Source organism: Polyodon spathula, chromosome 13, assembly GCF_017654505.1.
Source record: "Polyodon spathula isolate WHYD16114869_AA chromosome 13, ASM1765450v1, whole genome shotgun sequence".
Lineage (NCBI taxonomy): Eukaryota > Metazoa > Chordata > Actinopteri > Acipenseriformes > Polyodontidae > Polyodon > Polyodon spathula.
Genome location: NC_054546.1, coordinates 1,266,588 through 1,289,946, shown reverse-complemented (window position 1 = coordinate 1,289,946; position 23,359 = coordinate 1,266,588). Strand labels below are relative to the sequence as shown.

General features: G+C 40.1%; 2 protein-coding genes across 2 annotated transcripts in view; both read left to right on the top strand.

Annotated features, from left to right (window-relative positions):
• Positions 1-163: 163 nt before the first annotated feature.
• LOC121325968 (carboxypeptidase N catalytic chain-like) lies at positions 164-8,421 on the top strand. The gene is made up of 9 exons (XM_041269067.1): positions 164-521; positions 3,413-3,609; positions 5,299-5,454; positions 5,942-6,124; positions 6,478-6,589; positions 6,911-7,050; positions 7,453-7,552; positions 7,641-7,759; positions 8,226-8,421. The coding sequence occupies exons 1-9, from the start codon at positions 275-277 to the stop codon at positions 8,325-8,327; spliced, it is 1,356 nt and encodes a 451-aa protein (XP_041125001.1). The 5' UTR covers positions 164-274; the 3' UTR covers positions 8,328-8,421.
• Positions 8,422-16,422: 8,001 nt separating this feature from the next.
• LOC121325639 (dynamin-binding protein-like) overlaps positions 16,423-23,359 on the top strand; it is a 40,494-nt gene continuing 33,557 nt past the window's right edge. Inside the window, exon 1 of the mRNA XM_041268464.1 lies at positions 16,423-16,900. The gene's annotated coding sequence lies outside the window, so the exon portion shown is untranslated. The remainder of the gene's footprint in view (positions 16,901-23,359) is intronic.

Here is a 23,359-nt window from a genome sequence, read left to right as displayed (position 1 = left end):
TATAAAAAAAAAAAAGAGAGAGAAATGCAAAATGAGGCTCCTGTTAGCAGGTGTGGAGGGACAGGGAGGCTCTCTCTTCAGAGGCTTCTGTAAATCATTTAACAGGGGCTGCTATAGAAAAGGCACTGGCATGATCCCTGAGAGCACTGGTAGCAGTTTGTGAAGAGGCATGGTCACAGGAGGCCGCCCACGCTAGCTCTCACCAGCTCAGTGCAGTCACACACACAGTAGGAGGAGGAGACTGGGGGGAAAGCATTGGTTCTCTGCTTGGTTCATGTCTCAGATCAGGACGAGGAGGATGGAGAAGTTAGGCAGCTTGTTTCTCAGGTGTGTGGTTTGGTTTGGACTGGCCTCCGCATTGGATTTCCAGCACCATGGCTATGAGGACATGGTGAGAGCCATGCTGAACGTGCAGAATGAGTGTCCCTTCATCACCAGGGTATACAGCATTGGGCGCAGCGTGGAAGGCAGACACCTCTATGTGCTGGAGTTCAGTGACAACCCAGGGATACATGAGCTCTGTAAGTAGGACAAGGTGATGAATGCACTTTCACTGTGTGCATAGCTGTGTGTGTTAGAAAAAACATTTAGCCCAACTGATAGCAAAGCCTCTTGTAGAATCCAATCAGCAGTTTAATCGTACTGCTGCTGGTAGTAAATAACATGTTTCTCTAAAGTAGCAATGCTATGCTCCCTCCTCTATCTTTCTGTGCTTGTTGCTACACAGCCTATGCTTTTCCCTGTGGTACTGACAGCATGCTCCACGCATCCTTTTGCCTCGGCTCTTACACTCTCATCCGCAGTCGGTGGTTTCAAAGGGTTTAAAATGGGTTTGTTTATGGAAAGTGCCGTTCGTATGTTTGTGTTTTTTTAACCAAATCTTGGCAGGCAGTTTCTAGAATGTTCACTGGCCCCCTGGGTCAGCCTGAAGTCAGAAACTGTGACATGTGTAGCTGTTACACAGCTGAAGTGCAGAAGCGTTTTTCTAAGATAAGTACTTCCTTTCAAAGAATTGCAGGATATTTTTGTGTTCAGGATTTAGTTCGAAAACAGGAACATGCAGTGAGTGCCATTGTTTTTAAGAGGCCCCGCACAAAGGTAGTTTTCTTTATTTCAATTAATCAAGCCATAGGCACTGACTACTGACACAAACAGCAAACTACCCACATTTGGCAGGTTTTCATTACTTTTGAATGAATCATTTAAAGCTGGGTGAGCCTTGTAATAAACCATACTCCCATTTTATATATATATATATATATATATATATATATATATATATATATATATATATATATATAATACCTGTCTCAGTGGTACATGTGCATTGTTGTGTATCGAGAATATGAACGCTGTGTTTTAAAGCTGGTGTTTTTTGAGAACCACTGCACCGAAGTGTTTGCTGTTAATATTCCTGGAGGAATGGTATCAAATACAAGCGGTTCATGCACGCCTGGGTTTCTCTCACCCGACTAACTCTCACAGCAAGGGGAGAGTGTGGAGTGCACACTGAGGCTGATTGAGACTCATTGCTGGGAGGAGAATGACTCAAGAGATTTACTGTGGGGTCTGGGTTACGTTTGGTGCATTGGGCATAGCTGTAACACTTCCTACCATGGTTTGATTACTTTAGGGTCTACAAACAGAACCTGCCTTAGATGTTTCAATTAGCACCCAACTGGGAGAAGACCAGATGTGAGGCCCAGAGCAGCCCCTTACTAACACGCTTCACCTCTTTATATCGGGATATGAAGCAGCCCACTGTTCCTAACATTTAAGGTCCCAGGTGGATTGGCAAACTCTCCTAAAGGGTTAATCAGTTGCTTTCTGCACTAGCCAGTCTCAGCAGTTCAGTAGGAGTGTGTGGAGTTTTCGAGTAGAACATTCACAACCCTAACAGTAGCTGCAATGATAATACCTCTAGAATTGCTTGGACAGCATATGAATGCTTTGATATGCTCCGAGGTTTGCTCCTGGTTTATCTGTAGACCCTGACTTACACATTCGGATAGTAGGTTTTAATGTTTCTGGATTCTACTTTAAGTTGTATAAGGTGGGACACAAGCACAGAATATAAATCCTTATTTTTGGCTGTTGTTAGCTTGGCTGAGATTGTGGATGTTTAGGGTAACACCTGTGGTCTGCAACTTATTAAAACAATAACTTATGGATAATATTATCCTGCAATTCCTGTCACATCCATGTTTATATACTGTATTTGTTCTATCACATGACATTGTGCTTGCTCATCTGGCCATTGTTTCTCTGACCTCACCACTGCACAATACATTAGTATTTAGCATAAACATGAATGTAAACGCATTCCCTGAAAGAAAAGCTTTCATCTGTTTTTCAGTACACTTCTCTATTGTATTTTCACTTGATCTGAAGCCTGTAGCTTGCTCTATCAGCTATAATCATGGGTTTAAATCGTACGTCACACAAACATGAGGTTAGACGACAGTCTCTGATTCCGTAACTGAACAGACCGTGTCATTGTATCCAGAGGGAAACTCAGACACTTTCACAGTTGTTTTGTCTGTGTTTAAATTCAGGTCTACAAGCGGCCCGACTCACATGTGTAGAATCATTGTTGTTGCCAATTATATCTCATTGCTGTAAACTCAAAGAGAAAGCTGTTTACCTTTCCAGCTGACGTTAGACCCCCTTAGAGCCTTTATTGTGACAACACCCCCCCCCCCCACACACACACACACACACACACACACACACCCATCCCACACACACACACACACACACACACACACACACACACACACACACACACACACACACACACACACACACACACACACACACACACACACACACACACACACACACACACACACCCATCCCACACACACACACCCACCCCCCCCCCCCACACACACACCACACACACCCACCCACCCACCACACACACACACACACACACACACACACACACACACACACACACACACACACACACACACACACACACACACACACACACACACACACACACACACACACACACACCCAATAGACCTGCACAGTTTTACAAAGCTCTGATAACTCATTCCAGATGCTTTCTCTTCAGTATACAGCAGTGTAAAAGGGGTATATAACAATAACCCAAAAGTGTTTGCATGTGTCCTTCTGCTTAATGAGAGGCAAATGGGTTCAGTCATTCCTCATTGTTCTGGTAGAGTTATATAAACAGAACAGCTTTGGTTTCAGCAGGAACCGTTCAACTTTACAGTAGATTTAGACTGGCGAATGTTCGAAGTAAATCCAATAGTCTAAACAGGTCTGTGTTGGTAACTGAGCTTTAATACGAGGCTAGCTGTAAAGCATAGTGTTTACTGCTGATTTAAAAGAAAAACACTTTACAAAAAGGGAAAATTCCTACTTTGTTGTGTTTCAGTGGAGCCAGAGTTCAAGTATGTGGGGAACATGCATGGAAATGAGGTCCTTGGCAGGGAGCTGCTGATTCAGTTCTCCCAGTTCCTGTGTGAGGAATACCAGGCTGGAAATCCACGGATAACGCATCTGATCCACGACACTCGGATACACATTCTGCCCTCCATGAACCCTGATGGATACGAGGTGGCTGGTAAGCAGGTACAGTTGGCCTGAAAGTAATCTTTATAAAGGTATCTTTATCTTGCAGTGCACAGAAGACTGCATTACAAGGTTCACTGCAGAACAGTTCTGTCAGGTTACTTTTTAACACAGCAGCAGTAACAAACAAACACAAGTGAAATATATTCCAATGCTTCCAGTATATTGAATACGCTAGCTTTAAACATGATTTGATCAGCAGTAACAGCACTATAATACTCATTGCTTCTTATTTTCAAAGACCTGACGCTATTTTTAAATTAGAAGTTTAGTTTTAGGGTTCTTGTCTGTTGATCTCTCTCTCTCTTTCTCTCTCTGGTTGATAAATGCTCTGTGAATAGTTTTTGTTTTGAATGTAAAGAAGCTCAAACCTGCAGCTGTCACAGGAGAAAGCTGCTGACAGTTTTACATCACAGTCCAGGAGTGCATTTGTAAAACCAACAAACATGTCTGTTATCCATTTTAAGATATGTTTATTGCTTGAGTTTCCCTTTGTTATGTAGAACATTAACTGGTTATCTACATTGATGTACTTCAGGTGGGGTTACAGTAAATTCTAAGATTACGTTGTACCTGATCATTTTAAACCCAGAAAGCTTGAGTTGGGTATGTACAATGTGAAAATAAGTGGATTTTAAGAGTAGAAGGAAATCCTCAAACAGGTGTACTAACAAGAAGAGTGATTAGAGCAGAATTATTTTTCCTAACTAAATCAACAATAGCAGCGGTCTTGCTACCCATGATGTAAGGAGTGCTTGACTTGGAATAATTCTCTGGTTGACGTGCATGCGAGTTCAATGCTTGATTGACAGGAAATGGAGACAGAAGGTTGGGATTGACATGCCTCGCAGGCACGCAGGTTTATTTACAGAGTACTGGAACAAACTCAGCAACCACAGTGTACAAAAACTATCAAAATAAAGTTGCAATCAGTGGCACTGGAACGATTTTTAAAGTGGGGGTGATGAAAGCCATTGAACAAAACTGTACCCCCTGTATATGATGGAAGCCATGCAAAGCCAAGGGGTGTTGCCGCACCCCCAGCGCCCCTAGTTCCAGCGCCCTTGGTTGCAGTGAAAAATGGCTCAGGCTACTCTGCTAACAAAATGGGGGTCCTGCTTCCACACCTGTCTACTATACCGGGTGGGTACTATCCCAAAACTAACTCCCTATTCCTCGGGCAGTTCACCCAACTCGAACCTCTGCTCCGTTTCTTGATTCCAGTTGTTCAGCAGCACAGACGGACCGATGCTTCGGCAGCAGCAGCGTTCTGACTCCTATGGCTTACAGCAGCCCTGCTCTGTATACTCGGGATCGTTTTATTCCTGGCGCTGTGCTGCACCATGCCCACCTGCTGATTAGGAGCTCACAGCTTATAAACACACACGCTGGATGGACTTTTCTGTATCTCGTTCAGGGTCAACTACTGAGCCCCCAAGAGGAACACCAAATTCTGCTTTAAAACAAACAATCTATATTGATATGCTGGCCTACAAGCAAAATACCTACAGTCCAGTGTGTATCTGACCAGGGCTACAATATTTACTGTGGATGAAGCACAATGCTAGTGTACAATATTACAACTGCTTAGCGATTACAGTATTCATCAATGAAATATTAAACACGGTTGCCTAACTCTGTTGTTTATGCAAAGGCGTGCGTAAAAGAATGTGTGTCCACGTCATTCAGGGCCCTGACGCTAATGGCTACCTCACAGGCAGGACCAATTCCAGAGATGTGGATTTAAACAGGAATTTTCCAGATCTGAATGCAATGATGTATTACTTTGAGAAAAACGATGGACCGAATCATCACATTCCCTTACCAGATAACTGGGAACAGCAGGTAAGAGACTCCTGTCTCTGGAGTGCATCTGCAGGGGGTGCTGTGGCCCAGTAAATGGAGTGCATGGGGGACCTTGTGCAAAGGGCCAAATAATATACAGTAGCAACACTATGGACTTTCACCTTTTATACCTAGTGTGCTATAATTGAGCACAGATGCCTTTTTCTTGAATTGAGCTAAATTCTACGCTTTATTTTATTGGGGTACTTTTTTTGTTTTTTAACTGTTAACAACTGCCATTTTAATGTGTTCATGTATTTTGTATTTATAAAAGGTTACTTCCTATACATATTGACTGGGGATGCATGTCTCATATTTTTTTTTGCTTGGTACTGATAAAGACATGTGTAATACACACTGTATATTGCTGCTGTCACATCTACTGATTTTAGTTTTTCATGTGATTGTGATATATACAGTATACTTGAAATGATATGGCAACACCACAGTGTACTTGCATGTGCTGATATTCTTTACATTTTTGTAGGTAGAGTCTGAAACACTTGCAGTGATCAGATGGATGAAAAATTACAATTTTGTTCTCTCGGCTAATCTGCACGGTGGAGCAGTTGTGGCAAATTACCCTTTCGATAAGTCTCGGGAGGCAAGGGTCAGAGGGCACCGTAAAACAAGTTACTCTGCTACAGCAGATGACAAGATCTTTAAAAAGGTAATACAAGTAACAAAATAAAACATAGATTGAAGTTTCCATGCAGTAACAATAATGAGGCATTCATGGGAAATCAATAATAAAAACAAAAGTCTTATTACAGTTAGAGACATTGATAATGCAACATAATTTTTGCTGATACAAAACTGTTTATGAGAACAACTGCTTTTAAGATTTTCAGACTTGTCATGCTGTCTAACTTTTCCAGCAAAAATGGTCTCTGAAGACTGATTTGTGGGGAACTGGGAAGGGAATAACTATTAAGATAGTGTTGGGCATTATTAATACCTACACAGCACACATATTTGTATTCAACAGTATGAATAATGGAGACCATCCTTTTTTGTCACTAGTTGGCAAGGACCTACTCATATGCCCATGGCTGGATGCACCAAGGCTGGAATTGCGGAGACTATTTTGACGAGGGGATCACAAATGGAGCCAGCTGGTACTCTCTCTCCAAAGGTGTTTCAGTTCTTGAATCTCTTTTTTAAATATTCTTCATCCTGATATGTTAAGGCAGAAACCTTCAAGGAATGTCTTAGTGTAATCTTTGGCAAGTCCCTTATCCTTGTGCTTCAGTTCCACTGCGGGTTTAATTGGGTGCAAGAGAAAGGTTACGTGTGAATCATTCCTTCGTCAGACGTCAAACATCCCCCACTTTAGTAATGCTTGCAAAGAGGCTGTGATTTTCCATCCAGATATTCATTGCATATACGTTCAGTACATTTCTCGGTGCTTCACTCTTCCTCACCTAACAGGTGCTGTTTCTCTCTGTCCTCTAAGGCATGCAGGATTTTAACTATCTCCACACCAACTGTTTCGAGATCACCCTGGAGCTGAGTTGTAACAAGTTCCCAGCAGCGCAGGAGCTGCAGCGAGAGTGGCTGGGGAATCGGGAGGCACTTGTGTCTTACCTGGAACAGGTAAGAGGTGGCATGCTGTGTCTGCAGGCAAACTTCCTACAAGTCTTAGTACTTTAGTAATGAAAACATCAGTGATCAGTTTTACTTTACCTGCAGCTAACGTATTGGGTGTTTTTGACTGAGTGTTTTGGAAGTTATGAATGAGTAACTGTTCTGTCAGCTTGTTTGCAAAATGCTTTTTTTAATTTCTTTTTTTGTTACTGGTCTTAATTTGTAAAACAGGTCATAATTGATTGTTTAAGATTTCACAAATGACTATATACTTGTAAAACAGGTCATAATTGATTGGTTAAGATTTCACAAATGACTATATACTTGTAAAACAGGTCATAATTGATTGGTTAAGATTTCACAAATGATTATATATTGTATCAGAGCTGACTGGCTTGTGATCACTTCTAGGTTCACCTTGGCATTAAAGGAATGGTTTATGATGAAAATAACAACGGCATTAAAAATGCAGTGATTTCCATATCCGGGATCAACCACGACATCACCACAGGTGAGAGCAAGCCCAGCAGCTGACTCTCCAATATCAGACAGAGTGAGCGCCCAACCCACGCATTTCCTATATGTGTGTTTCTATCCAGGTGTCGAAGGGGATTATTTCCGGTTGTTGTTACCTGGAACTTACACAGTAACGGCATCTGCAGAGGGATACCAGCCCAGCATCAGCACAGTGACAGTGGGGCCTGCAGAAGCCATACAGGTGAGCATGTACTGTTACACAAGCAGTAAGGGATGGGCAGGGACTGTTGCATTTGACCTGCTGGTAATGCATAGACTGTACATGTGTCATGCTTTCGAATTATATATATATTTATAGAAACATTCTTGTTCAAAGTGCCATTGAAATATGAGACTGTATTCACATCCGTCCATCATTTACATGTAATGTTATTAATTTACGTTTGTTTTTCTTCAGCGTTTTGAGCTATAGGAACTGTAATACTCTTGGCTGTATAGTCTTGTCTCATTACCACCTAATGAAACAACCAGTATTGTGAAAAGCAAACAGACAGCAGTGCATGGTTATGTCTGACTGCAAAAGAATGAAACAAGCTACAATGTTTGAATGGTATTTAGATCCTCTGCGCTCTTTAGATTAATTGAATGGACTCCGCTGCACTGTGTATGTTTCATAATGACAGAAGTGTTTTTCTCTTTGTTTTCAGTTACATTTTTATTTGAAAGCTGCTTCCCAGGAAACCACCAGTGAAACACAGAGTGCTGGGAACAACAAGAAAGACCCTCTACATAAAATGGCGCCCAGATGAGAGACTCACTGATACATTCTGCAGAGCAAACATCCTCAGCCTTCATTGCAGAAAGAGATCAAATACGGACAGCCTTCTGCTTTAGAAAGATATATATATATATATATATATATATATATATATATATATATATATATATATATATATATAAATTCTTCCACTTTGTTTAAATACAGAATATTGTATTGGAATGTTAGATTTTTTTATCGAATAGCCTAATTTTTTCACACGTATCCTATTTGAAAAATATCATAGAAAGTGTAAAAAGCAAGAATTCAAGCAGGACCTTATGTGCAATTAATTCAGTGCATCTATGAAGGACTGCTCGGTTTTCTTTATGTGTTTGATGTACTGTAGTAGCAGAGATTAAAGGACACAGAAGCTTTTTTTAACATCACACCTGTTCTGTCCAGTTGTGAGCTGAATAGAGGAGCCTCGTTGTTTTTTTAGAAACTGTCCTCCTCTATAAAGGTTAAAATGATGTCTCTATGCGAAAAAATGTGAAATGAGAAATGTAACTACATCAATATGCTTATGTATATGAAAATGCTTTTTTTAAATTAAGATTAAACATATCTGTACATACTTGGTTCCGTCATTCCTTGTGAAAATAATATTAAAGATGAAAAAGTTTGCTTAAATCCCTAACTGAAATGGCTGCAAAGGGAAATCCTTGGGACCAGACACTTTACTCCCTGACAGTCTGAACTTTCATTAATAATTAACTGTGACATAAACAAGAAATGCTAATAAGGGAGCCAGAGCAGAACATAATGCTGAAATTGGAATGAACAAATAAAACCCAGTAAGGACCAGAAACAGCACAAGGTGAACAGATGCATGTGGAAAGTGTTGAGTGCCTGGATAGGTCACGCTGCTCAAGGTGGCAATTGTCGCAAATAACGTTGAATCAGCTAGGCTGGTGAGTAAAACATTGAATCCTTTTGTATGGAGAATCTCAGTAGCTAAGGCTCATGGTTCATCAACTGATTCAGATTCAGTTGTATTGAGTTTGCCCACCAATGATGATAAGCAAACGGTTGGGTGCCTGCTGATATGAATAACAGTGAGTTTTGGCCCCCTACTGTATTCTGGATGAATGGCATCCCTTCTAAAGTGTCTCTATGTGAACAGAAAGAAATGAATAGTAACAATGTGTACAGATCCAGAACTATTGTACATGGTGCAGAAGTAACCCTGACACATAAATTAAAACATAATCCTCTTGTTAATTGTGCATGTAATATGTGCCAAAGCAAGTCATCAGCGACTGGGCCCAGACTTTGTCTGGCATGCAGTCATTTGGCTAAACACTGTAGAATCTTGTTTGAATGCAATGATTCTGTAGGTGTTTCTTTCTCTCATTTAAATGTAAACCCAAAAAGATATTAAGAGGATTGAATGCATGAGTTGTGAAAGGGTCACTTAGTAAAATGGGCGCATCTGGGAAAATTAGAATGTGAGGAAGGTGTCCCTACTAAGCGTGTACAAGTGTCTTGTAGGTACGAAGTCAAGGCCATGGCGACTCACACCTGTGATGCGAGACGATGGATTCGAGAGCCTGTTGTCGTGTTCGCTGAGCCTGCCTGAGCTGAACCTGAGACCGAAGTGGAGTCTTGCTGGGAGCGAGCTGAAACCCTGGACATGGATTGGAGAATTTAAAATGAAATGTATTAATGCAATAATATGTGTTATAATCTTTTGTAGTGTTTGTATAATCTTTAGTTTGGAAAATTATGTAAATGTGTAATCAAATGTAATGTTTAATGCTGCTCTAATCAATAATTGTGAAAATCATGCGTTCTTTAGGTATAAAATCATGCAGTAGAAACGGGTATAGTTTGACACAAGTAGGGAGAAGGAAAACTAATTTGAAGAATAGAATGGCATGAAGGAATATATTATTAGACATTAATACATATAATCAATATAATCATAACTAATAGTGTTGTATATATTTCAGACAACACTCATATATTCAAAATAATATTATCCCCTTTGCCTGCACATATGAAATAAAGGAACAGCAAGGGTCATGTGAGGACAACAAGAGTCCAGTGAACTTTGTTTCACCTAACTTTTTAGATAGAGGACGGGTCGAGAGATGAGCTGGTGAGATCATGATTGGATGTGTAGACCAGGTGTCATATCTTGAAAAATTGCTGACACAAGGCTCTAAATTTTTAGGCTGTTGTGTGCCAAAGAGATAAGAATTGGACTTGATAAAGATTCTCCATGTATTACTATAAAAACTCACACTTTTTGCAAAGGGGTACCACGTTCAAGACCTTTGTTTGACAGGGTGAAGTGGTCCATCACTTGCAGATCTCCACAAGACAATTCTGATTCCTTTGTTCACGTTACTTTTCCTTATAATAGGAGGTAAGCATATTACTAACATTGCTATATCTTACATGTATTGGTTGCATTGCTATAAGGTTTTGAAACTATGTTTTGGTTTTAAAAGAGTGTTATATTGAATGAAACTGAAATATAGAAATGGGTGCTTGTAGACTGCTTGTATTGGAATTTGGTGGTCTGATCAACCTACCTTTCCAATATTAAAAGCATTTTAATAAAGCAAAAGAGCATTGCTCTGATTCGTAAAACTTAAAATGAATGAGTCTTGAGTTTTTTTCTTGATTAAATAAAGGTTATATGGACTTACTTACAGCTCGTCCAGTGCTCGAACATAAACCACTAGGAGTTTATAACATCTCTGTCCTCCTAACGTCTCCCCTGAGTTAAGAGTGTGTGCAGAGTGAACAGAAAATAAATAAGACCGAATAAAAAGAGCAGGTGAAAATCTACGAAACGCAGCAGACGTGACACAATGTTAAACTTTTTCAAACTTTCCAAACCTATTCACCCTCAGAGGAAGGGGGTTGCTAATCAGTGTAACCCTGGCTTTCTGTTCATGTGATTCACAACACCAGGCTCTGGTGATCTCAAACAAAATGTACAACTTGTTAAAAGTACAAGTCACAAGATTCAGGTTCAAGGGGTTAAAAAGCATGCATGGTGAACTCTGAGGAGAAATGAGCTGGAGATACCACTTTTATGGTCTGGTTTCCAACATTGACAAAAAAAAAAGATAATTCTGCAAAAGCCCCCGGTACTCTTTTTGCCTCATTCTGTGTGATAAAAAAGGTAATTACTGCATAAGCCTAACGAAGAAAAGCAGGCTTGATCACTTAGTGGTATATCATACAATAAGAAAATGACTTCCTAATACTCTCCTGTTCACTACAGTCATGTAATCTTCATTTATTTTAAATAAATAAATAAATCATTTTTAAATTGTGTATGTATGTGTGTATATATATATATATACACACACACACTTTTTGGTTAAACAGTAATTGACAAATAAAAGAGTCAAGCTAGGTTCCCTGAACTGAGTGTTATTATACCTCAGGGGCTCGATGATGACCCAGTTAACGGTCCTATTGAAGAGAAGCTGGAGGTGTAGTGCTGGTTTGCACTGGGAAGATCTCATTTAATGTCTATAACATAGAGTATGATTTAAACTCCCTCCGAATTCCTCATGTCCTCTAGAACTATTTCACACACTGCTGCCATTTACAGAATGGCCAATGGAAGGCCTACCTACCCCTGCATTAGCACACAACCAGACGCAGATCTAGTGGCTGAAGGGGTAGTGAGAACCCTTTCTAATCCTCACTGACCTACCCTTACCCGCAGTATTACTGTATCTGTTAACAAGAACAAAGCCGGGACATGGTTTGTAAACTTCAAGTATTTGGGCAGTGCTTGAATGGTGGAATAATATAATGAATGTCTGTATCAAAGTTAACATTTTCTGAAGTATGGTGGGAGGATAAAACAAAGCAGTGTTTTTTTCTTGGACAAAACCAACTGTGAAATGTGAATGAGAGAGCTGTGAATCAGATGTGTGAAGTCATTCACTAACAAACAGATAATAGACCGTACTGTTTACTGTATATACAGTAACCCTGCAGAAATGAAATCTGTATCTCACATGATCTCTGAGAGGTGAGGCTTAAACAGTGCAGCAGCAGCACTGTTGTAAAAATGACTGCCAGAAAAAGGGTTCATTGTTATTGGACAATAACCATCATTTATTAGAGCTAGAGGTACAGCTGTGTACCAAATATGAAGCCAATATCTCAAAGCATGTCATCTTTACCACCCTGAAAACAAAAAGTCACATGCCCACAATGTGGCACCCATATTGACACCAGGTCAAAGTGAAAGAAAACGAGAGGAGGCTGTTTGGCCCATCTAAGCTCGTCCAGTTCCTCACAGCTGATTGCTCTCAGAACTTTGTCAAGTTGGGTCTTAAAGGATCCAAGTGTTTCTGCCTCAACAACATGACTAGGCAGCCCATTCCATCCCCTCACCACTCTCTGTGTGAAGAAGAGTCTCCTTCAACAACATGACTAGGCAGCCCATTCCATCCCCTCACCACTCTCTGTGTGAAGAAGAGTCTCCTTCAACAACATGACTAGGCAGCCCATTCCATCCCCTCACCACTCTCTGTGTGAAGAAGAGTCTCCTTCAACAACATGACTAGGCAGCCCATTCCATCCCCTCACCACTCTCTGTGTGAAGAAGAGTCTCCTTCAACAACATGACTAGGCAGCCCATTCCATCCCCTCACCACTCTCCGTGTGAAGAAGTGTCACCTTCCCCTGTCCTAAGTCTATTTCCACTTAAATTCCAGCTGTGTCCCCTGGTCCTGATTTCTGTACTGCTCTTAAAATAATGGTTTGGGTTAAGTGTGTCAACTCCTTTTAAGATTTTAAAGACATCAATCTCTTGCAACACTGAAATCTTTCTCTTGGTGTGCCTGTTCTAGTTCTAACCCCTTTTACATTTGGTTCATTTTAGAGGAGGGATTTCCACAATGCCTCATATTTTCTGCTCATCTTAAACTGTTTATGAGATATGAGTGGCTGGCATTGACAGTTATACAAAAACATACGCTTAATAAATTGCATATTTGGCTATCCTTTACCTTACCTCTGTTGCCTATATTACTAAATGGTGGTATCTAGTGGGATGTGTTACTGTATCAGACAGAATCTGGCTATCACAGGATCCTAGACCATTTAACTATACAATCATACAAAAGTACTGTACAGGCTATTAGCCACAGAGGGAGGGTGGGTTTTTTTTTTTTTTTTTTTTTTTTCCAGATGACACTATTTTGTACTGTAGTATGCTGATGTATCCACTAGATGGCAGACTTAACATTCCCATTTTCAAAATTAAAATCAAGGCAAAACATATGCTTGTGTGGGAAAGAATCCAGCCTTTTTTTTTTCTTGTGATAGCTCTTTCTGTTTTCGATATATTGGGAAGGGAAAATAGCTGTCATCACACATTACTCTTTGTACGTCATTATCATATTTTTCCAGTGTTTTCTGCAACTTCTTATAAACACTACAAAACTACAGAAACTGTCTACGTGGAAAAGGGACTCCAATTGCTTGAGCCCACAACAAACACATTGCTGATTGCAGCACACCTATGCATGCGTTATTGCATAGAGTGCTATAGAGGCAGAATTCAGCTGCCAAACTAGGAAGAATCTGTGGCTCTCAGCATGCCACAGACTCCAAGCTGTGATTCAGCTTTAGCCTAATGATCCAGTTAAACAGATTCCCCGATTCCAAGGTTACACGTGTGCGGTACATGGGCAGCCCTTTTTTGTCGCGCACAACACATGTGTGCAGCTTCTCAAGGAGGTCTCTAAATACATTGAGGTTGTAACAAAAAGCAGCCCTCTACACGTTTACCAACTCAAACTACAATAGCTGTTGACTGCGACTGGGCTTCCAATTATTCATATTAATCATATGATATTGTGCAAGCTTAGTCATTGAATAAAACTTATAAGGGCAACTGAGACATATCTTATGAATTCAGACTATTCTATTATTTTTCACAGCCTCGGCCGTACATTCTGACTTTCTTTGGAAATGTCAACAGAGCAACATAGACATTCTGATTGATTAAATGACCCTAGCATGCTAAAACGCTGTGTCGATTTTAACAATACTCTTGCAATACAATGCTTTTCATTCTCAAAAGGCAAGACAATCACTGTACTTTTTCCAGAAAAGATGTGGGCCGTGCAAATCCTGCGCAGTCAGGGTTATGAGGGGAGAGGAGCACTTGGTAATGGAATGAGTCATGCTGTGATTGGGCTGCTGAAGTCTGGCATTCAGTCAGCAGCATTCTCTGCAGCATCAACATTTCTGAGTTGTGAGACAAGCCTGACTCCATTTCCCAGTTTCCTACAATTGTAATTCTGTTGAGAGGAAAAAATAAAACATAAATCATAGACAAGGGAGTGGGTTAATGCATTTGAGTCTGGGATCAGACTAATTTGAGTTCAGTGCACTCAGCATAGCCCTTTCTTGAAACTCCAGTCACAGAACCACCACATAACCCTACAACATTCTCACTGAGAACCATTACAGGCAGTGCCAAGGATCCAAACCATGGACACTAAACTAAAGGAAGGCTTGAGGCCTGCTGGTGCATGAAGTGATAAAGCAAACATGGCCACGACTGTCCTGCCCTGAGGATGAATAGAGAAGACTGCTGTTTCCAGTTGTCTCAATTTAGTCTGCACTATAATTTCAAACTTTCTGAAAAGAGTTAACTTTCCCACCATTTCTATATGTTTAACATGCCTATATTCAGAAAGGAGACATCCACCAAAGATTGATTTGACCGAATCGTTATTGTGTTTTGACAGAAGGACCAAGAGACTAACATACTTTTTGGCCAGAGGCTATAAAGCTCTGAGCTGCCCATGTGCCTACTGAGTGAGATGAATGATTATTGCTTGATGATGCTATTGGCAGCGAGCAAGACGTGACACTCTGGCCACGCTCCACTGCCCCATGTACTGGCTGACTGGGTTGAAATGGTTATTGAATTGTTAGAAAATGCTTATTAGCAGTTATTGCCGGCGGCAGGCAAAAGGCGCTCTGGCGACATCTACTTGATTTTTGATATATAGGTCTAAAACTAACAGCCGTGCCAGTCATTGCATCTAATTGTAAAACGCTGACACCTCCTCACAGCCTAGATATAGGTTCCCTTCACCTCTCTTACTCATTATTCTAGACAAGGCACGCTTTATTCGAACGGTTTCGTTATGTATCTCTCAATGGTTTCTTACAGTTATTGTATGCTTTTGATATTTGTATGGGTTATATCTATCTCAATATATTAATAGGAGCAAAACAGTTCAATATTCTACACGTGAAGTATGGGAGAGGCGCTTTTCCTGCCTAAGAGGTGGGTTAAAAATGTTTATATGTATATTTATATATAAATAATTAGCCGTGTTTCATACATTTGCTTAACTAACACATTATCACTGAACTGTTTATACAGAGACCTTCAGGAAAATGGTACAGCACGTCAAATGTTATTATTTTTATTTATTTTATTTATTTATTTTAACGCGTAGCTAACATTGTTGTTCATTTTTCTATGAATGTTAAGTTCATAGCTAGCTGAAACGTTTTGTCACTTCATATTATTAACTGACCATTAATAAAGCATCTTATTAAAATATGTTAGCATCTTATTAAAAGTGAATGTACTGAGTCCAAACGTGTTCTATTTTTTTAGACACATAGGCTGCAGCTATATATTTATAGGCTATAATATTAACGTGTGGGTTTGTTCTCGGGTTAATAAAATATAGGGCGATAATGTCCTGTATTTCATTTAACGCAATATCTTTCGGGTATATTTTAAAAGTGTTTCCTCCAGTCAATTACATTTTTTGAATAGAGTCAACAGCTGGGTCCTGTACTTGCAAGACATTGGTTAAAGATAGGAGAAAGGCGTATTTGTATAACGGCAGCGCTACAGTCAGAAACACTCTATCAATAAACTTGAGGTGCGAGTCTCCGCAGGATAGTATGGCTTTTTGTTTGTTTGTTTGTTTGTTTTTGTTTTTTTGGTTCTCCGTGTTATAAACCATTTTATTTGGTAGAGGACATTTAGTTAGCTTGTGAAATGTGATCAGGTAATTACAGAAAGGACAGCAACATTCATAAACATTCTTCAACCCGTCTGCCTAATTCTTGTTTGTTTGTTTTAGTTTCCGTTTGCAAACAGCGATAAATAAACAATGTACAACACTGCTGTGTTCTATTCAGGCAGAGTGAAGGCAGCCTCTGATTGCAAGCGAGGCCCTTGTTTTTCGAGCTGGGTGTGTTGATAGCAGTATTGAGGGAGGTTGTCAGTTTGCGGGAATTTCCACTGTGCCAGCTGATGATGACCGAGGAGAGAATTGCTGAAGCTGGATTAGACGAGAGGGCAGCGCTATCAGAGTGAGACTCATAACCACAAGAAGAGAAACCTCGCAGTGGATGCTGCACGGAGAATGCGATATTCGTCACAGAATTTAGCTTCCAAGGAGTGCCAAGCAGACCGGCAGCTATACAGACTGGGTTACGGTACTGAAAACTTGTTAGTGTGGAAAAAAATAAATAAAACGGGATCTAAAAATTTAGGACGAGTTCATTCAACAGGTACGAAGACATAAGAATCAGGTAAGTAGAAACCGGAGGGGCTAAAAAAATTGACCTTGTTTTATGCAAAAACATACAATAAAAACCGCTCCAAAAGAGTTGAACTGTGTTTAAATTTATTAAAATGTATCATACTGACATATTTCTTATTAAATCAACATACTGTATCTACGGGTCACAGCATCTACACTGCTGCAACTAGATTTAAAATAAATACGAGTTTGTGCGTGTGGTATCTGCGTTATCTCAACTGGCGATATGAAAAAGACAAGGATTACTTTGAATCCAGGATATGGCGAAGGCGCCGTGAGATCTACTGACTGTATCCACTCTTATTCGCTAAGATAACAATCCCACGGCGTTGTTGTGGGATGGCACAGCAACTATAGTTTGTGTGTGACTTGTGTTTGATTAAAACAGTCTGATTAGAATGCACGCATATCATATTCAACGTGTACTGTTTGTTACATCTGGTAAACACATGTTATGAATGAAGCTGCTAACACAATCTTTAATGTTTAATAGCTGTGAGTAGTTATTACTTTGTGCAGGAAACAGGTTATAGAGTTGCATTGTAACAAACGGTGACAACCGGTAGAAGAAACATTTGGGAAAGTAAGCTAGTAGTATTTTGATGGTTAATCTTAAATGGATTGCCTTAAGTATTTTTGTGAAACTCAATTTAAGTGATTGATTTCATCCAGCACATCATGCACTGTAGGTAAGGGCATAGTCGAGGTTATCAATTAGTTGTATCGCATTCACTACGTTTGTTACATACAGTAAATTATATTGTAACATAACAATGTTATCTTCAATTACTACATTTACTTATTACAGGTGTGTATAGTGTTTTATACAATGTGGAATTCACAATTGATTCTGACAGTGATTCCTGTTGATTTTTCTGTTACTTTGTTACCATGTGCCTTTGCTGTTTCTAACTGCTGTTTGGTTTGCTGCGCAGCAATATTGACCCATCTCATTGATGTTATGCTATTTTAGAGTGTACTATGCATGTAAATGCAGTGGGGCATTTAGTTAGGTGTTTTTCTTAAAGTGGATAAAGGGTTTGTCTGACGCTGGCGCTTGATAAAGACATGCTGTTTGGGTTTAAGGCATGTCTGGCAGAGGAAGAAAACTGTGTGCTGTGGTTGTGGAGTTTTCTGCTGTGTAGCCTAAACTAATCATCAGAATAAAGTACTGAGTGATTGTTGCCTCTACAGAGGTGTTTGGGGAAACCCCGAGCCAGTGTGATGCGTTCGGATGTGTCTTCACACAGTTTTTGGCAGGAATCTTCACAGTAGGAATGGCAGCCCAGACCAGAGCATAATAATAATATGTAAATGATACTGCTTCAAAGTCCTCCCCTCACACTGACACTGTTGCTGTGCAAGGACTAGATGAGCCCACAGCTACACTTTGAGTGTTACTGCAATCAGTACTTTAAAATTCCTTTCCTAACCCATGCACACTTTATTAACATTATCACTGGACACCCCCTTTTTAAAATCCCTTTCCTAACCCATGCACGCTTTCTTAACATTATCACTGTACACCCCCTTTTTAAAATCCCTTTCCTAACCCATGCACGCTTTATTAACATTATCACTGGACACCCCCTTTTTAAAATCCCTTTCCTAACCCATGCACGCTTTATTAACATTATCACTGGACACCCCCTTTTTAAAATCCCTTTCCTAACCCATGCACGCTTTATTAACATTATCACTGGACACCCCCTTTTTAAAATCCCTTTCCTAACCCATGCACACTTTATTAACATTATCACTGGACACCCCCTTTTTAAAATCCCTTTCCTAACCCATGCACGCTTTATTAACATTATCACTGGACACCCCCTTTTTAAAATCCCTTTCCTAACCCATGCACGCTTTATTAACATTATCACTGGACACCCCCTTTTTAAAATCCCTTTCCTAACCCATGCACGCTTTATTAACATTATCACTGGACACCCCCTTTTTAAAATCCCTTTCCTAACCCATGCATGCTTTATTAACATTATCACTGGACACCCCTTTTTATTATGCTGAGAAACTTTAGGTTCTTCACTTGTTTTTTTTGTTTTATTTTAAATACCTGCTTGTTCCAAACTGAAGTATATAATACAAGCAAGGCACACAGAGTACAGACAGTAGATGTACGTTTGTTTCCGCATGGTGAATGTAGAGTCCTTAGTGTAATCCGATGTTTAACATGGAATCTGTCCCATTGCCTGCTTTTGACAGGTGAGTTGGTGCCGGCAAAAATTCCCTGCTGTTTTAACACGTGACATTCCTTACAGTTACTATTAGCACACTGGAAGTGCTGTAGCTTATACTTTAATAGGAACACATAGATGAGGTGCTTTAACCCTAATTAAGGGACATGCAGAACTTGGAAGAATGATTTGGTAGTATTATGTGCCACAATTACAAAGCAGCAGAGAGGTCAATTATTTATACACACTGCCACATGTATCCAGTGACATATAACAGAAGGGGTTGGGCTCTTTGTCCAGTACACACAGACTGTGAATTGTGAGGTTTTATTTAAAGGTTTGTTGAGCATTTGAGGTGTCAGTAAATGATCGGTTTCTGACATGCAAATTAGAGAGCTTTCAAACGGTATTGAACCCAATATCTAGTCTATTTTCTGTTTCAAAAGTGAATACAATATAACAGTTAATTTAGTTGAGGTAGTAGCCCGATATAATCTTGTCTGTTTATGCATTTTATACTGTATATGGTGCCACACTCCCTCTTGACAAGCCCTGCTCTTAGAAAATAAAATACCGTATGCAAGATCAACTGTCTTGTGCAGTGTTACCCATAGCAATGCGCTAGTGCCACCATAGGGGCTGTATTTGTAGTACGCTGTTCTCTGCTGGGAATCATAATAAAGTAATGAACTGTATTCACATGACTCCTGCCAGCAGTGGAGACTCTGCTCCTGTGTTCAGTCGGGTTCTTCTTGCTGTCGTTTGGAGCACAGTTGCATCCCTGGAAGAATGGGTTGTGTTCCACACCAGGGCTGTCTCTTTACACCAGCTTCAGACTCCCTTTTGATCCCAGTAATTGGGCTGCTGGCAAAACTGCTGAGAAAACCTTAATTCCCAAATAAATGATTTGTGTTCGCTGTTAAGAACCCCTTATTGCAGTCCTGCGCTTATAGGTCATATATATAGTGTAATGTGCACGGGGGAAGGCAGCAGCAGGGCTGGTAGGTGACGTAATCACATACAAAGACATAAGCCCGATATATGCTCCTTGCAAAGGAGCCGGCTCTCTTGTACAGCAGTATTCAGTATGAGAGGTCCTGGGTTCGCGCCCGCCCTCCGCCTCTGTGTGGATTGCCTTGCCCTGTGTGATGCGCCAGCCTGCGTTAACCTAGATTGCTACAATATATTTATTTATTTATTTATTTAAAGACCCAATATCATCAAATTTGACACCCACTTTTTATTAATGGAAAGTACTCTTTGTGTTGTTGTAAGTTATTCTGGTCAATAAAGACATGGAACTACACATTTTAAGTGTTTATAATCTGTGTTGAAATTCAGGCATTACATTGTAAACACTTTGACTCAAAACCACGGCAATTTTTGCTGTATGGAAAGCTGGAGAGCGATGTTATGGCACAGAAGGCTTAATTCTTCTACATGATATGTAAAAATTAGTAAATAATAGTACATTTCTTTGAAGGTTGAGCACAGCAGTACGTTTGGGTGTGCAGTTGTTAGGCCCACATTGGCCACAGTTATTGCTGGTTCAATAATTGCGCGGATGTACTGCTTGTACTGTTCCTGTCAGATGATAATTGATCAGGTCGGACTCGATGTGGCGCCTGTTGTTCTGCAGTGGAGCCACCAGATCTGAGTTGTCCTCTGGCACTATAGGTCTGGTGGCCTCGCTGTGGATCCGCAGTGTGTAAAATGACAGATTGGCAGGAGCACGTTTCGGAGGACGCGTGCTCCAGCCTCCGTTCCCCGAGTCATTGGGGGGGTTGCGAGCGGTGAGCCGAGGATACAGATAATAATTGGGCACACTAAATTGGAGAGAAAACCGGTGTAAAAAAATAATAATAAAATTATATTTTGCAGAAACTACGCATCACAATTGGACATTAGAAACAAGTAAAGCATTAAAATGCATGATATTATCATTTTGTAAAAAGTTGTTGGGAACTTGATATGGGCAATTTAACAATACTTTATCATTGATTTACTCTGTTTTTTGGGGTTTTTTTTTTGGTTCTTCTAATAAAGACACTTTAAATAATTCATTTAATTTTACATTAGTTGTTTTTCCAGTTAAACAGTCCACGAGTATTGTGTAAATGAAAAGGAATGTAATGGAGCTGGTGACCTACCCTGCTGTGTTTGTGTTTGGACTCTCCCTTCTCTCTCAGACAGCGCTGAGTGGTTCAGTAAAACAGTAACACAGCCGGAGTATAACAGGAACTCTGTCAGAGGGGTTTCGGGACTGTCCAAACACAACCTTTCGGTTTCGGTGCTTCTTTGCAGCTAATTATTTTGACTTGCATCAGACTACCCTGTGCACTGTATGTCTGAAGTGCCTTATTAACAGGAAATGTTATCAGAAAGCTTTGAGACTTCAGGGGAAATGCAGTTTTTTTGGGTTTTTTTTCCTGGGATATCACAATCTGTGTAGTTCTAAGTTGTTGTTTTTTTATATTTAGTCTGTTTAGATTGTGTTTAGAACAGATTATGTTGTTTTCGTTTTTTATAAAGGGACTGATTATCAAATATAGCAGCATAGTCTAAATCACTGTCTTCCTGTGAGAAAACGAGCCCTAGAGAATATTGTGTAATTTATATAATTCTCCCGATATAAAGGCTGAAGGAGTGTAAATACATTGTACAGACTTTGCAGATGAGCATTTTACTTGGTGCAAATGGCACACCAGTAAAATGCTTTAAAAAACCTGGAAGTGATACAGGAGGGGGTGGTGGCAATTAGTGTATAGGAAGCAGGGTATTTCAAATACTAAAAGCCTCTGTCAAAATAATTATACTCCACTATCAGTATCCGGAGCTGATGGGAATAATTAGGTTTGCGTAACACACTATCCACCCACCAGTACATGTACATGGGTGAACAGCTGATGGGTCTGCTGTTCGGTCCCTACAGTACATGAATTAACTGCAGCTCCTTTGGCATCTTTGTTATGCATTGGTTGGTCACTCTAAGATTAAAATAAAGAGACAATCAAGAGAGAAGCTTTTTGCTTTACAGGAATTTCCCCTTGATTTAAAAACAAACAAACAAACAAACAAACACTATGCATTATTAGGGAAGTTCTTTTTGATGACGTGCATGTAATGTGGACCAGGCTATAAAGAGCTTGTGCATCTCTAGAGTTATTATGCATCTGTGACCCCTCTGTTACCCTTCAGACCCAAAGCATGTGATGACAGCAGTGTTTAAATGCTTATGCTTTACAGTTCAGCACCATAGCAAAACTGTAAACAACAAAATAAACACAATACAGGAAGCTTCCAGCAATGCATTCACCTTGTTATCAGCACAGGGGGGAGAACCTACACTGTAACCCAGCGTGTCTGCCAGGTGCAACACAAACTCCCTATTGTTTGTGGTAAAGGATTCTGAGCTGATAAATAAACCAGCATGTCAGCAGATTGGATTACACTCCCTGTTCAGCTTGCCCATGCTCGCATTGCTGCAAGCTGCTTTTTTTTTACCTCATAAATCACACTTGCTCTTTGCTGCATGCTGAACACGTGGTAATCGGGGGACCAGCTAGATAGCTAGCATCCTCTTCTCCTTGTCATCTAATTAGTAGATGGTCAGCCATCTAATGTCTTGAATGAGTTTATGAAGCCCTGTCATCTTCACCCATGAAGGTTCACTGTCCCATGTGCAAACATTGTTCATTTGCTTTCTGGTTTTTCTTGCTTTGATCACATCAAGTTAATCAGCTGTGTTAATTCAAAATGACATTTCAGTTAGTTGGACGTACTGTATCAAGCAAAGCCAAAGAGTGTGGTAGTTCATTTAGACCTTACTAAAAGCTACAGTCTGGACCATTTTATAAAAATCAATGATTAAATGAAACCAATTCCTGAATTGAAATTGAATTCCTGAATCCAGAGCAGTTTTCTGAAGAGACCCAAGGAGATTTACAGTATGACTGATTGACTGTGATTGACGCAGTACTGTCGGAAATTTATTATTTACTGTGAAAGCTGAGGAACTTTGGCCTGATGCCAGGCTGGAACCATCCACTTTATATTTAGTACAGGGTTACGTTTATGAACTGTTTGCAGTGCCTTCTCAGTTATTGCCTGCCAGGGAGGGGTAGGAAGGTACACCTACTTAATGGTACAGCACGTACGTGTACGTGTGTGTGTGTGTCTGTGTCTGTGTGGCATTTAGAGACAGATACTTCAACTCTGTTAAAGAACAGATTGAACTCACTTCCTTGCACTATATA

What these genes read in the sequence shown, in the direction of transcription:
- LOC121325968 (XM_041269067.1), top strand. Translation starts at nt 275, where the DNA reads ATGTCTCAGATCAGGACGAGGAGGATGGAGAAGTTAGGCAGCTTGTTT. An exon ending in ACGAGGTGGCTGGTAAGCAG is followed by an intron (nt 3,610 to 5,298) that starts GTACAGTTGGCC and finishes CACGTCATTCAG; the next exon opens with GGCCCTGACGCTAATGGCTA. An exon ending in CAACCACGACATCACCACAG is followed by an intron (nt 7,553 to 7,640) that starts GTGAGAGCAAGC and finishes GTTTCTATCCAG; the next exon opens with GTGTCGAAGGGGATTATTTC.